Consider the following 18,195-nt stretch of genomic DNA (forward strand, 5'->3'; position numbering starts at 1 on the left):
ACGCTAAGGGCATGCTAAAAGAAATGAAAGAAGCTGGGGTCATTAGAGATAGCTGTAGCCCCTGGGCAGCCCCCTTGGTTCTGGTGAAAAAGAAGGACGGCACCATGAGAATGTGCGTAGACTATAGACAAATCAACCGTATCACCCTTAAAGACGCATACCCGCTGCCTAGAATAGAGGAGTCTTTAGCCGCACTAAAATCAGCTAACTTCTTTTCTACTTTGGACCTTACTAGTGGGTACTGGCAGGTTCCTGTGGCAGATGCTGACAAGGAGAAGACCGCCTTCACCACCCCGATGGGACTGAGCGAGTTCAGCTGTATGCCTTTCGGGCTCTGCAACGCACCAGGGACCTTCCAGCGGCTGATGGAATGCTGTCTAGGGCACCGAAACTTCGAGACGGTCCTCCTTTACCTGGATGACATGATCGTCTATTCGAAAACCTACGAGGACCATCTAAAGCACCTGGCCGAGGTGTTCGAAGCCCTGGCAGGCTATGGCCTGAAGGTGAAACCATCGAAGTGTCACCTGCTGAAACCAAAGGTCCAGTACCTAGGGCACGTGGTAAGCGCAGAAGGAGTGGCCCACGACCCTGACAAGGTCACGGCAATCAAGAGCTGGCCAAGCCCCTCGAACATCAAAGAGGTGAGACAGTTTCTCGGATTGGTAGGCTACTACCGAAGGTTCATCCCCGGGTTCACTAGGATGGCAGCTCCTATGCAGGACCTCCTGATCGGACAGTCTAAGTCCAGGAGCCAAAAGCCGCCCTTCAAGTGGGATAAACCGGAAGAGCAGTCCTTCCGCCAGTTGAAGATGGCCCTCACGGGGGATGAGATCCTGGCCTACCCTGATTATGGTCAGCCTTTTATTCTCCACACGGACGCCAGTAAAGTGGGACTGGGAGCAGTACTGTCCCAAAACCAACAGGGCAGAGAAAGGGTGATCGCGTACGCCAGCCGGAAGCTGAGGCCCACCGAGAGGAACCCGGAGAATTACAGCTCCTTCAAGCTAGAATTCTTGGCGGTGGTGTGGGCCGTGACAGAACGCTTCAAGCATTACCTGGCCTCCGCAAAGTTCACCGTGTACACGGACAACAACCCATTGACACACCTGGACAATGCAAGACTGGGTGCCCTAGAACAGCGGTGGATGGCCCGTCTCTCCAACTATGACTTCGTGATCAAGTACCGGGCCGGCAAAACCAATGCCAACGCTGATGCCCTATCGAGGATGCCTCACTTACCTGAAGGTGACGAAGACCCAGAAGAGCTGGAGGTGTTAGAACTCCCCGCATTTCACCGGTATGGAGCCGCTCAATACTCTCACCGCGTGAAGGAGGAGGATCTAACAACCGTGTGATCAATACCCTACCTCACCACAGCTGGGCCGAGACCCAAGATAGTGACCCTGCCATCCGCCTGGTGAAAGATCTGCTGGCCCAGGAGGACGCCCGCATGGATCCGGATGCTCCAGAGGAAGCCAAGCAGCTGCGGAAGGAGAAGAGCAAGCTGTTCCTCTACGAAGGCAAGCTGTGCAGAAGGATTGTCAACCACCGGACGCACGAGCTGACCTGGCAAGTCGTGGTCCCAAGGTGGGATGCAGCTATGGTCCTGGGGGCTTACCATGACAGAGCGAGGCACTTCGGTTGGAAGAAACTGGAGTTCCTGCTAAGAGGAAGGTTCTTTTGGGTGGGCATGAGAGGAGCTGTAGAAAAATGGTGCAGAGACTGTGGCCCTTGTCACCTAAGGAGGAAGGACCGCACCAGCCAGAAGACACCCTTGAGGCCCATCGTCACCACGCAGCCTCTTGAGCTGGTAGCTCTGGACCACGTCAAATTGGCTCCAAGTCGGTCAGGATACATCTATGCCCTGACAATCGTTGACCACTATTCCCGTTTTCTCGTGGTGGTCCCGGTAAAAGACAGCCCAAACAGCAGCCAGAGCCTTCCAACAATACTTCTGCCGTCCACACGGGTATCCGGAACAGGTCCTGACAGACCAGGGTCCAGCGTTTGAAGCTGAAATCTTCCAAGAGTTCTGCAACCTCTATGGCTGTAAGAAGATTCGGACAACGCCTTACCACCCACAAACCAACGGGATGTGTGAGAAAGTGAACAATATAGTCATTGACCTCCTGAAGACGTTGCCCCTGGAGGAATGCAGCCTGTGGCCAGAAAAACTGACGGACCTGATAGACCTATACAACCATATCCCGGTGAATGCTACAAACTGCACCCCGGCTTACCTGATGCGAGCCAGACCAGGTAAGCTGCCCGTAGACCTGGAGATGTGAGTCCTAACACCTGAGGACACCTCCCTGGATGCGGACTGGTATACGGAAAGGCAACTGCAGTACAAGAAGGTACAGGAGAGTGTGGAGAAGAGCCTGGCCCAGGTGAGAGAGAGGCAAGAAAGACTCTTCAACCAACACGCCCCTGCTGGTCCCCTAGAACCTGGTGAGCAGGTCCTGAAGCGAAAGAGAAGGCTTCACAAGTTGGACGACCAATGGGAAAGGGAACCCTACACCGTACTGCAGTCTGATCACGACAACCCGAAGGTGTGCGTGATCACCAAGGACGGAGGAGAAACCACTAGTACCGTCTCCAGAGACCACCTCAAAAGGTGCCCCGAGCAACTCCGTAGTGCAGAAGAGGATCAGAGTGACCTTGAACCCGCAGAGGACAAGGAAGAAATGATCAGCACCGTTTTCGGAGAGTTCCCTCAGTCCTGGACTCGAATAAATGATGCCATAGTGGTACCCGTCCTGCATTTCCTGCAACCGACACAGCAACAACTAACACCAGACCTGGAAGGTGAAGAGGAGCAAGCGGTTCCAGAGGCAGAAGAGCCTGTATCAGCAGCCCAGGAGAGTCAACCCTCTGCTGACAGTGAGCCTGCCATGCCAGCGGTAAGCCAAAGAACCCGCAGACAGCTGCCTGCCCTACCTGTACACCCAGCTGGTAGCTGTACCCCTAACGCTAGTGGGGAAGGCCAAGTCGGTCCACCACCAGACAGTGGGTTAAGGAGATCAACCAGGAGCACAAAGCGGCAGATACCCGCTCGCTGGAAAATATAGGGTGCACTAAAATTGTAAATAACCCTGTTACCAAATGTTGAAATGTTTGCCAAGTTACATGCATGTTTGGTAATTCTGTGTTTCAGTTTCTTGCAGTTACCGTAAGGACTCAAAGGTTATGGACTTTTTATAACCGGGACCTTGTATGGACTGCGTTCGGAGCCTAACCAAGGAAGAAACTAATACTGTAAAGGACTTGGGGTAAGACAGACCCCCACCTGGTTAAGGCTCCCCCTTGTATTGGTGATATGGACACCCGGTCACAGACCACACTGTGACCTTAAGAACTCAATCTGTGCGTCACTTTCCTGATAATGTTTTATGGTCATGCATATTGTCTTTGTTTATTGTTTAGTCCCGGAGTACTAAATTTTACTAGGGGGGAATGTGTCACCCTGGCCTGGATGCCACAAAATGTAATAAAGCTGTGTCTGAGAGCAGGGGGGAGGTTCTCTAGTCAGGGGAACATTAGCATGCAGTACCTCCTGTCTCAGGCCAGTAGGTGGAGCAGGCTGCCCCTATAAAAGCTGGTGCTGGGGGCAGGGTTAGAGAGAACTGGATGGCCTGTCTCAGCACTGAGACGTGTCCCGGAGCAGAGCAGGGACAGAAAGTTGTATTGCACCTAAGAGGAAGTGTGGCAGGAGGAGAGCCACAAGCCAGAGACAAGAGGCGAAGTGAGCCTGTCTTGGCAGATAGAGGACTTAATTTACCAGACTTTGGTGTCTGGGGCTGGGAGGATTCCACATCCTACAGCAGATAACCAGTCCGCAGGGGACTGTATGTTTCTTGGCCTAAGAAGCCCGGAGGCTCTGCCACAACAGAAGGGACCAGCACAGCCGTACCAGGCTGGGAGCAGAAAGGAACCCACGTCGCAGGCCATACAGGTGAGAGTACACGGAAAGCTCGGAAATGTGGGCTGTTACCCTATAAGGAGGAGATAGCCAGAAGGAGCACAGAAAGCACAGTAGGCCTACACCCTCACCCTGACCAGGGCCAATTTCCCCACTGCTCTCAGACATCCAGGTCCCCTCCTAGCCGGGACTGTTTGTGGGTCAATTTACCTGTTCTAGTAAAGACCCTGGACTGCAACTTGTGGTCTGTGTGCTCCTTGCTCCTCCAGCACTATCAGCACTGGGACTCTCACTACCATCACTCCCACCATCCATTATACTGCAATGGGGCCGCACTCTTCCCGTGGGGAGTCACACTACCCTAGCTGCACACCTCATCAGCCCCAGCGGTCTGCATGCAGCGGCGGTTCCTAATAACCGCAATCCACGGGTGGCGTAGTCGGACATAATCATCAGCGCATAACGGACTACCACTGGCCTGACCACCCTGAGCCACGGAACCGGGTTGCCACTACTACTCCCATCGTTCCCCTACTGCCCGGATCCGAGTGCCCCACGGCCCAGGGGGCGAGTCAATAGCCTCTATCATCATGAATAATTTGCTCGTTGTCTAGGAGACCGACCACTGCTGCTGTCTACCTTGTGAACATTGTGTTCAATGACCCAGGGCCCGCAATCCTATGCATTGGCAAGACATATTCTGTCCCAGGGTCCGACTGGGTCCCTTCTTCCACAATATTAATTCAGTGATGCATCAGTGAGATGTACCGTCACTGGTCACAAGCACTTGTCCACGTGTCTGTGGTTAGGTGGTCCTTCCCACTAACTGCGCTTGTGAGGGTACTGGTAAAGTTCTGGGACACGTGATTGTATAAGGCAGGGATGACATTGGGAGACATAGTGATGGCTGGGGACTGAGTACCAAGGGTCACCTGCTGCCATGAGGTTGCAGAAAGCTTCTGAATCCACGAGCCTAAAAGGCAAAATTTCTAGTGCAAGCAGTAGAGAAACGTGCCAATTTAATATTGTTGCATGTGGATCTTTGGCTGCGATCAAAGGACTGGGGTAGGGACAACTGAATGCCGTGCTGAAACAAGGATGTGGATGTGGTTGCTGATGATGATGGTTGCAAGTGTGCAATGACAGGTGCAGGGTGTTAGTAATAATAATAAAAGGTGCTAAAAGAAAAATAATAACTGTGGTCCAGACTCACGGCTACAGAGACTGGATCGTGTGGAAGATAGGGTGGTGGTGATGGAAAAATGACTGGAAGCATTATCTGCTATCCAACCAACAACCTTTTCACACTGCTCTGGCTTCAATGGTGGTGTTCCATGGCCCCCTATAAATTGGAACAGGAAGGTAATTCGACAAGATGTGGGTGTTACTTGTGCTCCCTCAGCAGGCACAGTTTCGTCTTGCCCACGGCCTCGACCTCTGCGAGCACCATCACCATAATGTCCACTTCCTCATCCCTTGCCACGAGCCTTGCCCATTTTAAATGGAGTTTAATATTTGTCACATTGCCAAAAATGGCTGTATTATTACCGTAGTAATATAGGATCACGTCTGATTACCACGGTTTTAGGCAGTGACTTGGGAGCTAGAGATGCTTCCAGGGGTCTTCCCCATGCTGTTCCCATATCTTTTCAGCACTGTATGGATGTGTCTGACCATGTCTCACACACCACATGGGCAGACAAGGTAGTAAAATGTTAAAATGACATTTACTGGTAAATGTATTTTTCACCATTGAAAGCAAGGCAAAAGTGCAAAAAAGCACCAAAAATGCTACATGTGAACATAGCCCAAGGTGTGGAGGATCATTTTTGATTATTTATTTTACCTTATATACAAGTCATTACTGCAGATGAGAGAGCATTTCAATGTTCGGTTCGGAAATGTTCGCCAATACTTAGACATTTGTCGAATTTATTCGTCCAATGTTCGTCGAACATTACCGAACGCCATAGGATTTACTGGGGGGACAAAAAAAAGCATATACAACACCTTCAAATGGGCCCAAAAGCTGCCAAAACACATCAAATTAGGGGTAGACACCAAGAAAGTGCCATCAATTGACCCAGAGTAAAAGTACTATATTATTATTACTATTATAGCGAATTTTATTCCGTGATGAGTTACATGTGAAAAGGGGTCATCAACTGGTACAAGAGGAGAAAGGACCCTGCCTACAAGGGTGCACAAACAATCTACAAGGGATGGGTGAGGATACAGTAGGTCAGGGTACAGCTAGTTGTGCAGCATTATGCTGGACCGAGGCTTACCTCAGATTGTACGCTTGTCATAAGAAGTGGGTCTTCAGCTTCTTTTTCAAGGTTTCCACGGTAGGCGACAGCTTGATGTATTGGGGTACAGCGGTATCACAGTAGGGGAGATGCATGGGACAAATCTGCTGAGAGCCTAAATCACTGTAAGCTTCCATGAGCTCACAACTGAGCAGATTAACCCCTGTACCAATTAATATGAAGGCAAAAGGCTTCTAATGACTGCAGGAGTAGGAGGAATCAGACGCTGTGGTCTACTGGCTCCTCTCTGTCATGCCGTAACACCTTGCAAGCTTCAACACAATATTCACAAGATAGACAGCAGCGGTGGTCGGTCTCCTAGACAATGAGCTAACTCCTTTATGATAATAGAGGATAACATCTGCTAGTAGTTTGTATGTTCTCCCCATGTTTACAGGGGTTTCCCCCAGGTTCTCCGGTTACCTCCTCAGTGAAAAAAAACAGCCATACAGGAGTGTTCACAGTTCAAAAAATTAGGGCCTGGCACCACCATTTCAGTGGCCAACAGATTGGAAATGGTGGAGTTCCACCTCTTAGCTTGTCATGTGTGGGAGGCAATAATCTTTTACGTAACCACGTAACCACAACTGTGGGACCAAGAGCTGGCTGCAGTGCTGAGAGAGGATGGAGTACGGTGAAAAGGACAAACTGCTGAACCGTGAGTGAGGTGCAGATGTTACGGTGGATTGAGAAACATGTGGTGTGCTCGGTGAAACAAACACAGCAGTCATGTCTGCTTCCGTTACAGCTGACGGGATCTCACTCAGCCTGACTGGAGCGGGTAGAGAGACAGAAGTTCTACGGTTGGAGACCTTTGTGACAATACTTGACACAGTAACAGAGGAAGAGGAAGAAGCAGCGGATGCGGTTGATGGGGTGGATGATGGTTGTTGAGGTCTGCATTTTATCACAGTGAGATTGCCAGAGTAACGCATGTGAAGGTTCATGCATGTAGTAGTCAAATTATTGCACTTTTTCCTTTTACTGAGTTTTTTATCGCAAAGTTTGCAGATAATGTGAGCTGGCTCATCCTTTGTGGTCTCAAAAAAGGCCCAGGCTAGGCAACCCTTGCCGCCCCTGTGAGCTGCAGACCCGTGACCGCTGCTGGTCACTGCCACTGTTGTCACTAAGGATGCAGTGCTCCTCATGCTTTCATCACTCCGTGTCTGCGCCATAGGACGCAAGGTAACCTCCTAATCTTCCTCCTCTTCCACCTCCTCAGATGAGCTACTCAGCTGCATGCCTCTGGGTTCACACCAAGTTGGATGTACAACCTCATCATCATCCAATGTGTTATCCAATTTCTCGTGCTCAGAGTCACCCTCCTCCTCTTCTTGCCTTGAAAGCAGAGTACACTTGGGGGTCAGGAAGCTGCTCGTACCAAACCTTTTTTTTTCCCACGGTATGGAGAACAATATCTGCCCCAAACAATTTTAAGCTGAGATGTAGCCTGGTTTATATATCCATTTTGAGTTTATCAGGTCTGTGTACCCCTGTGTGGAGTAGAATATCTGCCCCAAACTATTTTAAGCTGAGATGTAACATGCTTTATATACACATTTTGAATTTATCAGGTCTCTGTATAACTATTCTAAGGAGACCAAAATCTCTTCCACTACAGCCAACCCAGCACATGGAGACCCAATCAGGAGTGTTCACATTTCTCTACATTAGGGCCTAACACCACTGAAGTGGCATCAATTTCACTACAGTAGAAATAGTATAATTAGGACCAACACTTCTTCCCCTACAGCCAACCCAGTAGATGGAGACCCAATCAGGAGTCTTCACATTTGAAAACATTTGGGCCTAAAGCCACCAGAGTGGCATCAATTTCACTAGAGTATAAGTAGTATAATGGGGACCTACACCTCTTCCACTACAGCCAAGGCAATAGATGGAAAACCAATCCAATCAGGATTCCCCACATTTCCAAAAATTAGTGGCAGACACCAACAAAGTGGCATCAATTTCAGTACAGTAGAAATTGTAGTAATAGCAACGACACTTCTTCCCTTACAGCCAACCCAGTAGATGGAGACCCAATCAAGAGTGTTCACATTTCCCTAAATTAGAGCCTAAAACCACCGAAGTGACATCAATTTCACTACAGTAGAAATAGTATAATTAGGACCGACATTTCTTCCCATACAGCCAACCCAGTAGATGGAGACCCAATCAGGTGTGTTCACATTTCCCTAAATTAGGGCCAACGCCACTGAAGTGGCATCAATTTGAGTACAGTAGAAATTGTAGATTTAGGAACGACACCTCTTCCTGTACAGCCAACCAAATAGATGGAGACCTAATCAGAATTCCCCACATTTCCTAAAATTAGTGGCAGACACGAGCAAAGTGGCATCAATTTCAGAAATTGTAAAATAAGGAATGACACCTCTTCCACTACAGCCATCGAAATGGATTGAGAGACCAAATCTGTATTCTCCACATTTTAAAAATTAGGGCCTAAAACCTGCAGCAGCAGCTAGAGCAGGCACACAAGCCATATCACTGACTGCAATTCCACAAGATCAATGCAGCACACTAAAAACTACATCGCCTAGTCTGTACAGTATGCAATTGGGGTGCAAAAGTCCTTTGAGATTCATGACTTGTTCATCTTGATGAAAGTTAGGCAGTCAACACTTTCATGGGACAGCCGGCTGCGGTTATCCGTCAGGACACCACCCGCAGCATTGAAGAGAATGATAAAACCTCCAAGGCGTGACAGGCGAGCTCAGGCCATTCATCCATTTTTGAAGACCAAAATGTAAAAGGGTTAAAATCCTCCCTGATAGTAATCATATTGAGCTCTAGATACTGTACTCCTCCACTATCCTCTCCAGTCATTCACCACATGTCAGATTTGTACTCTGTTGTGCTGTTGCACGAGCAGGTCTAAAACATGTGTGAAAGGACTCACAGAAATTGCTTCTGCCACTTACTCTGCTGCTGCTGCTAATGTTTTGGCTTTGACAAACTGACGTGCCGGAGGTTGGAAGACTTCAGCTGCGATGCACACTGTGTGACTCACTCCTATCTTGGGGAAAAGCTCTATTAAGGTTGCTTAAAAGCTGGTTTTGATACTCCAACATGTGTCCCTTTCCAGGGCGGGAAGCATCTGGCAAAATGTACTCTTATAACGGGGATCTAGCAGAGTAGCAACCCACTAGTCAGCATTATTTCGAATCTTAGCTATACGGGGATCATGTTGCAGATAGTGCCTCAAGAAGCCACTCATATGTTGGGCTCTTCCAGGAGGTCCAAAGCCAGGCTGTATTAATGGCTGTGTAACACTGATGCTGGTTTCCTCCATCCCCTCCTGCCAACCACGTTCAACAGAGAGGCGATGATTATCCTCTTCATCTTCTGACTGTTGCTCGCCCATCACCTCTTCCTCCTCCCTTTGTTCATCGACTTTTGCACCTTCACTAACATTATGTCTGGTGTCACTAAACCTCTGTTCCCACTCCATAAACATGATATGCCCCACGTCCGTACTGCGTTGGCCCAGGCTATACGACATGACATACTGTGTCCGGGCTCATTGCTGCTGCTACAGTCGATGCAACATGTGCAGAGTGGAATTCCACCGCGTCGGCACATTGCATATCAACCTGTTAACTGGCATGGAGAAAGACCTCTGTATTGATGCAAGTGGATGACATGAGGGGTGCGAACAGCGGAAGTGAGCACACAGTTTCTGTACTTTCTGAAGTAGCTCATCCAGGCCGGGATAGTAGCATAGAATTCTCTCTACCACCAGGTTGAGGACGTGAGCCATGTGTGAGCTTGTCTCAGCGTAGGGCCACCAACAGGTTCACACCATTAGCACACACAGCCTTCCCTGGCTCCAGGTTCAGCGGAGACAGCCATTGCTCAAACTGAGCTTGAAGAGCTGTCCACAACTCTTCAGCTGTATGACTGCGATCTCCAAGGCATATTAATTTGAAGGCATATTAGTTTGATTGCGGTGAGCCCTGGCTGCACAATACAGAAGTGGTGTAGATTCGCTCTGCACTGTTGGAACGTTAAGGCAGAGGTTGAGTGCGCAAGTGGAGGCCCTAGAGGAGGTGGAGGAGGCAGAAGCAGTGGAGTAAGTGGGAAATACAGAGGTTTATTCTGCAAGCCTTGGGGATTCCAAGATTTGTGGAGCAGCCCCTTCCTCGCCTGCCCCCACAGCCACCAGAGTCACCCAGTGCCCAGTCAGCAATATGTAACGCCCTTGGCCATGCTTACTTGTCCAGATGTCTGTAGTGAAATGCACCCTGGCAGACATAGATTTAGTCAAGGAACTGGTGATGTTGTCTGCGACATGCAGGTGTAGCGCAGGCACAGCTTTCTTAGAGAAGTAATGGCAACTGGGCAACTGGTACTGGCGGACAGCGACAGCCAGCAGCTTTCGGAAACCATCTGTATCTACGAGTCGGAAAGGCAGTATTTCCATGACCAACAGATTGGAGATGGTGGAGTTCATACTCTTAGCTTTCACATGTGTAGGATGAAACAATCTTTTACGCGACCACAACTGCTGGACCAAGGGCTGGCTGCAGTGCTGAGAGAGGGTGGAAAACGGTGAAACTGACAAATTGCTCGACCGTGAGGGAGGTGAAGGTGCAGATGTTATGGTGGATTGAGAAACATGTGGTGTTCTCGGTGAAACAAACACAGCAGGCATGTCCGCTTCTGTTACAGCTGACGGCTCTAACTCAGTTCTGCGGTCAGAGGTATATGACCCCAAGGCTATAGGGTCTAGGAAAGAGGAAAAGACAGAAAACACAGGCGCAGATCTAAGTGCAGATTATTTGGTTCAGCTATTTTTCAGAAGCTAATTTGCTCACCTTTGATGTAGCTTGTGGCATAGCGTATCGACCTCTTAGGTCTGACTGAGATGCCTTGACTCCTTGGTGTGCAGCTATAGTCTGGATACAACGGATCTCTCAGCCAGGAGACCGTGGAATGAAGGTCAGGAGAAAATGAAAGGATTCATCCAGTCAGTTCAGCGCTCCCAGGAGACAGGCACCAGGCAGAGGTATTAAAAGTCTTCAGAAATTTACTTAGATAAAAATCATCATAAAAAAAGATACATAGAACAACGCGTTTCGGCTATATATTGGTACAGAATAGCCTTCCTCAGGTATCTTGCACTTCGTGTCTGCACCGTACGGCAAAAGGTAACCTCCTCATCTTTCTCCTCCACCTCCTCAGATGAGCTAGTCGGCTGCGTGACTCTGGGTTCACATCAAGTAGAATCTTCAGCCTCGTCATCATCCAATGTCCCATTCCTCACCCTCAGAGTGACCCTTCTCCTCTTGTTGCCCTGACAGCACAGTACAGTCCACATGAGCCTCAGGTATCTGATTCTCATCAGGATCACATCTCTTCTTGGTGGTTAACGTCTGGTGACTAAGGTCAGGAACCTGGTCGGACCCTACTCCGTCCTGCCCCGAATCCAACCTAAAAAAAATTTGGGCATCGGTGCAGGTGCTTTTTTCCTCTTCTTTACTATGTGGCAGTTTGGAGTACAATTCTGATGCCCATGGTATAGAATGGGTGAACAGTTCTACAGACTCACCCATCTGTGGTTCGCTACAGTCAGTTGGGCACTTGGACAGTTGTGATGTGGGGGGAAGCAAGTGTAATTGGGGTGCCACCTCTGTGGACTGTACTGTGTGTGATGTTGAAGTGGAGGAAAAAGAGGAGAGGCCACTTGAAGCAACGCTTGCCAACCACTGGAGCACATGCTCTTTCTGACCCTCATCAACAAGGCTTATCATTGTGTGGCTGCCAAAGAAAGGGAGTGGAGTAGCCCATCCACTAACAGAAGTTGTCAGTTGTCTTCGGATTGGACATGATGGTGTTGGTTCACTGGTGCTTTCACTAACATTACCACCTACCCCACGTATACCTTGAACACCAAGCCTATTCCCCCTTCCACCACGATCTCTCTTTTTCACACTCATGTTGCTCACATACTGTGGTAGAAGCACACTATTAGCATACCAAAATTAAATTTTTGGGGACTTTGACTAGCAAGACAAAAAAAAATTATTCTGAAAACAGCTGAGGTTCACTGTGACTAAGATAGTAGGTAGCTTTTAGCAGAGTGTATTATGTTTGTGACACAAAAAAATCTTTTGTGGACTCTGCCTGCCAACAGAAAAAATATATTTGTTTTACTGTGCATACAGATGAAGTTCACCCACCAAAAAAATGACCAACTGGACTAACACAGCTTGCACTATCACATTAGCAAATATAAAAAAAGTATTATCCAGCCCTTCCTAGAGCTGGATAATGCATTTAAAATGTTCAAGAAAAGTGGAAGGCACTCACTGGACTATGTTAAAATGCTTCTTTATCGTGTCTTCTTTAAAAACATCACAAGCTGGGGGGTATATGTCATGCTGTTCTTGACGACGGCCGCTGACACACGCTTCAACGGGTCAAACAGGTATATACGGTGAGTGCCTTCCACTTTTCTTGAACTATTCGCAGTATTTTTGTCTATAAATGGAAGCTTTTTTTTGCACCCAGGACTTGAAGGGATAGGTGCTTAGTCCTGCTATATGAAGGAGTGATTGGAGGCGTAGGTGCTGGTTTTCCTGTTGCTTATTCCAATTAATACATTTAAAAAGCTCCCCTTGGCTGGTGTCCACAGTCCACAGTCCTTTGTCTGCCCTTATTTACGCAGAGGTCAACTTTGACACATGGTAAGGTTTTTAACATTAGACATTAGTTACTAAGAACACTTTTTATTTAAAAGCACAAGCTCTTTATTTATTTGCAGCAGGGTTTCTGTTCATATTGCTTCTTGTAGGTTTTTCTGATTCATGGCCATTGTGAAGCATGCATTTGTGTGCTGCATGTATGCCAATTATGACCAAGCTCAAATTTTGTGTTTTATCATATGGTGCTAACCTGGTGACAGGTTCGCCTTAAGCAGTTGTCTTTGGTGTATGGCATTGCCTGTTAAGCAGTTGTCTTCATTATACTTATAGTGCAGAGATTCTTCGCTTAAGGGCTTGCTCATACTGGTGTATATTAAGAGATTTTCTTACATTGTGCTCTGACCAATGTTATTCAATGAGGCAGAGCAGGTCTGCAATTTTTTTCTAATGCCAATATGTCGAATGGCGCGAACCCATTCAAGTCAGTGAATGCGTGCAAAACATTGGACTGTACATGGATGTCATCCCAGTACAGTCTGATATAAGCCGAGTCAATGGAGGAGATGCAGAGATTAATCTCTCCATCTCCTCCTCACCTGTGCTGTGATTCTTGCATGTGAGTGAACTGACACTCGGCTCACGCTCGCAGCAGAGTTTGAGCTGACTGTCATAAGCGTATCACATCCGATGCTATACGCTAGTGTGACCCCGGCCTTATGCTGATCATTGTTAAACTATTACAGGGTTCATAGAACCATAATTTATCTCCGGCAGCAGCTGTGCATCAGCATTGCATGTTCTTCAGTTCTTTGGTTTGGGGCGCCGGTGTAGTCACTATATTTAAATGATTTACTCTCTGTGTGAACAAGGCCGTTTATGCAGTTCTTTCAGCTTGGAGTTTGGTTAGAAAAGTAGAAAGATAAGGTCATGCAGTATATTACATAGATTCATACTATTTCTAGCACTTCAGAACCCGACACTTAATGAGAAATTATTTGTGTCAGCATCCACCTTTCTAATGGAAAATGACATCTATCTTTACTTTTCATACGTCTCTTACAAACTCCAATAATACTGCTACATTGTTTATACATATTCAATTGAGAAAAATAATGAAATTATGTAACATCACAGAACTCTGTATTAGTACATCATCTTATTCGCTTATATATACACATTTGTATGATGCTAAGATCTGATGTTTGTAATTCTACTGGATGTCACTAAAATGAATTATTGAATAGTCAATGGATCATTAAGACTTACCTATAATCCTTGAATATGCATCTAAACTTGTAATGTTGACATAATGCGAAGTTGCTGTGTGATCCGGGGTTGTAGTCACTGTCGTCATTGTAGTGCTCCACATCATTTCTGTGCTGGTTATTTCTTTAGTTGACTCTGTTTTGGTTTTGACACATAAGATTATCAAAATCTGATGTATATGTAAAATATGTATATATGTATATATACAGTGGGTACGTAAAGTATTCAGACCCCTTTAAATTTTTCACTCTTTGTTTCATTGCAGCCATTTGGTAAATTCTAAAAAGTTAATTTTTTTTTCTCATTAAAGTACACTCTGCACCCCATCTTGCCTGAAAAAAAACAGAAATGTAGACGTTTTTGCAAATTTATTAAAAAAGAAATACTGAAATATCACATGGTCATAAGTATTCAGACCTTTGCTCAGTACTGAGTAGAAGCCCCCTTTTGAGCTAGTACAGCCATGAGTCTTCTTGGGAATGATGCAACAAGTTTTTCACACCTGGATTTGGGGATCCTCTGCCATTCTTCCTTGCAGATCCTCTCCAGTTCCGTCAGGTTGGATGGTGAACGTTTGTGGACAGCCATTTTCAGGTCTCTCCAGAGATGCTCAATTGGGTTTAGGTCAGGGCTCTGGCTGGGCCAGTCAAGAATGGTCACAGTTGTTCCGAAGCCACTCCTTTGTTATTTTAGCTGTGTGCTTAGGGTCATTGTCTTGTTGGAAGGTGAACCTTCGGCCAAGTCTGAGGTCCAGAGCACTCTGGAAGCGGTTTTCATCCAGGATATCTCTGTACTTGGCCGCATTCATGTTTCCTTCAATTGCAACCAGTCATCCTGTCCCTGCAGCTGAAAAATATCTCCATAGCATGATGCTGCCATCACCGTGTTTCACTGTTGGAATTGTATTGGGCAAGTGATGAGCAGTGCCTGGTTTTCTCCACGCATAGAATTATCACCAAAAAGTTCTATCTTCGTCTCATCATACCAGACAATCTTATTTCTCATAGTCTGGGAGTCCTTCATGTGTTTTTGAGCAAACTGTATACGGGCTTTCATATGTCTTGCACTGAGGAGAGGCTTCTGTCGGGCCACTCTGCCATAAAGACCTGACTGGTGGAGGGCTGGAGTGATAGTTGTCTTCGTGGAACTTTCTACCATCTCCCTACTGCATCTCTGGAGCTCAGCAACAGTGATCTTGTGGTTCTTCTTTACCTCTCTCACCAAGACTCTTCTCCCGTGATTGCTCAGTATGGCTGCACGGCCGGGGCTAGGAAGACTTCTGGTGGTCCCAAACTTCTTCCATTTAAGGATTATGGAGGCCATTGTGCTCTTAGGAACCTTGAGTAATGCAGAAATTCTTTTGTAACCTTGGCCAGATCTGTGTCTTGCCAAAATTCTGTCTCAGAGCTCCTTGGGCAGTTCCTTTGAGCTCATGATTCTCATTTGGTCTGACATGCACTGGGAGCTGTGAGGTCTTATATAGACAGGTGTGTGCCTTTCCAAATCAAGTCATATCAGTTTAATTAAATACAGCTGGACCCCAATGAATGAGTAGAACCATCTCAAGGAGGATCACAAGGAAATGGACAGCATGTGACTTAAATATGAATGTCTGTGCAAAGGGTCTGAATACTTATGACGATGTGATATTTCAGTTTTTCTTTTTTAATAAATTTGCAAAAATTTCTACATTTCTGGTTTTCTTCAGTCAAGATGGGGTACAGAGTGTACTTTAATGAGAAAAAAATTAACTTTTTAGAATTTACCAAATGGCTGCAATCAAACAAAGAGTGAAAAATTTAAAGGGGTCTGAATACTTTCCGTACCCACTGTATATATATACACAGAGACATGTGTGTACAATAATATGTTGCATATATATATATATATATATATATATATGTATATATATATATATTTATATACATATGCACCTTCGCACACACATACACACACATATATATATATATATATATATACATATATAAAGCACATGTATCATGTATGCACAGATAAAATTGTTACCATAGATACTATTGTATCAATACAGTTTATCACATTTTCATACTTACCTTATTTTTAAGCAGTAAAAAGAAAAATACAGTTGAGCTAGGCTTAAAGTGTTTGAATTTAACGTAGATGTCACATATTCTTAACAAGAAGTAAAAACAAAGAAACTTATAAACCACACAGACGCTTGGTGTTTTAGTTATTTATTGACTATTATTATAACACAAACATAGTTGTATAATATAACAAATTGTATATTAGTCTATAACATGTTTTCTTGTTTTTCGTTCTTCCGAATCGCTCCTTCTGCCTATGTTGTCTCTGTAGATATAAAAAAAAAAGAAGGTAAGTTATTAAAAAAGTAAATCATCTCCCATGTAAGAGAGTTCCACTAATTAGTATTAGTAACACTTTTTGTGCACGACACAACCAGGAACTGCGCAGGCTTGTTAAGCTATTGAATCTTTTTATTGACGGTGAGGACTTGTGTGCGTTGGATCGCTTCAGTGTATAAACATTGTTTTGCTTTGAGGTTAAAACGAAAAAATCTGCAAAAAGACAAGAAAGAAACTATATGAAATATGCTAGTCCTTATCTACACCGCTAAATTAAACTCTCATCAAATCCGTGTTGCAAATTCCATTTTTATGGTATGTGAATGAAATATGCTACATATTGCATCACATGTTTTGTCAAAGGCTGTGTGCTCACTCACTCGCTCTCTGTTTTGTATGGATTCCTAAGCAATCTGTGACATAAAAAAAAGAAATGCATGGTTCTCTTCAGTACAGTTTCACTTAAATTTTGATGCAACTTACTCACCTTGGGTTAAATAATACTTTACCATAAACCCTTCCTTGTATGTCTCTTTTAGTGAGGCATTTTTACAATTTCATATTTTTACATCCAGTTGATGTTGTCGTGTCAGTGACATAAAAAACAGGTGCCGGCTATGTGGTTGTATACAAAGGTATATTATAATAGATTTTATAAAACCTATAAAAAGATAAAAACAAACAGAATACTTCATAGAGTAGATATCTCCAGTACTGATGATTGGAGTAGCAGTTGTACGGCAGTATACAGTATGCATGCAAGACTACCAGGCACAACACTGTTCAGAGCATATATTGATTAAAGTCTTAGTTGTTGTCCCCATAACCCAGATTGGTCGGCAAAACTTTGGTATCACAATATGTAGGAATTATACAAAATATGGGGAAATCCAAAGCACTGCTGAAACAGTCTAAGGAAAAAAAAATTGTCCCATAATAGGCAAAGCATTTCTGCATCATGATTTCCTCAGACAACCGTAAGGGAGGTGTACACAGGAGAAAAAGGAAATACAAGGTCAAAGTGTAATGATAAGGGTGGTATTATCAATTTTCTCATAATTTTAAATTACTTTAAATTCTGTGAAAATACAATATAATACAAAGTTATGTATAATTAATATATTTCTGCAATGATAACAGGCAGCATATATATATATATAAAAAAAAACATAACATAACACATAAAATAAGGGAGGAGAATAATTTTTTTTTACTGTAAGGTAATGCCAGAAAAAGTGGCCAAAATATGTGTGTTGTACGGCCACGACAAAGATGAGAACAGCAACGGCTATTAGCCCCATAGCGAGCACTGATACACTATTTACTGCAGTCATTAAGGGCCTTATTTGCCAGTGCCCCATAGTCCCCCACAGTACTAGGTTAATGTTCCCCTGCCCCCACCCTCCAGTACCTGTGAGAAAATGATGGCCACATGCACAGTTCCTATATTTGCTGGACACCGCCCAACATCAGAAATCAAGTTCATTGGGTCCTGATTAGTGTTGAGCCACCCCCGTAGTATTCGGGTTCGGTTCGGTTCGTCGAACACCTTAGAACACCGTCGAACACCGTTAAAACCAATGGCAGGCAAACAAAAACACATAGAAACACATAGAAAACACCTTCAAAGGTGTCCAAAAGCTGACAAACTGCTCAGAAGACGCTCTCTTTAAAAAAGC

General features: G+C 45.5%; 1 protein-coding gene across 5 annotated transcripts in view; it reads right to left on the reverse strand.

Annotated features, from left to right (window-relative positions):
* LOC141258108 (uncharacterized) overlaps positions 1-14,403 on the reverse strand; it is a 413,089-nt gene extending 398,686 nt beyond the window's left edge. For all 5 annotated transcript variants that reach the window (XM_073673114.1, XM_073673115.1, XM_073673117.1 and 2 more), the window contains exon 1: positions 14,172-14,403. In XM_073673114.1, the coding sequence (XP_073529215.1) occupies positions 14,172-14,277 (106 nt within the window). In that variant the 5' untranslated portion in view covers positions 14,278-14,403. The remainder of the gene's footprint in view (positions 1-14,171) is intronic.
* Positions 14,404-18,195: the final 3,792 nt, after the last annotated feature.

Source organism: Phyllobates terribilis, unplaced genomic scaffold (assembly GCF_046119375.1).
Source record: "Phyllobates terribilis strain yellow unplaced genomic scaffold, ASM4611937v1 Scaffold_3__8_contigs__length_932513732, whole genome shotgun sequence".
Classification (NCBI taxonomy): domain Eukaryota; kingdom Metazoa; phylum Chordata; class Amphibia; order Anura; family Dendrobatidae; genus Phyllobates; species Phyllobates terribilis.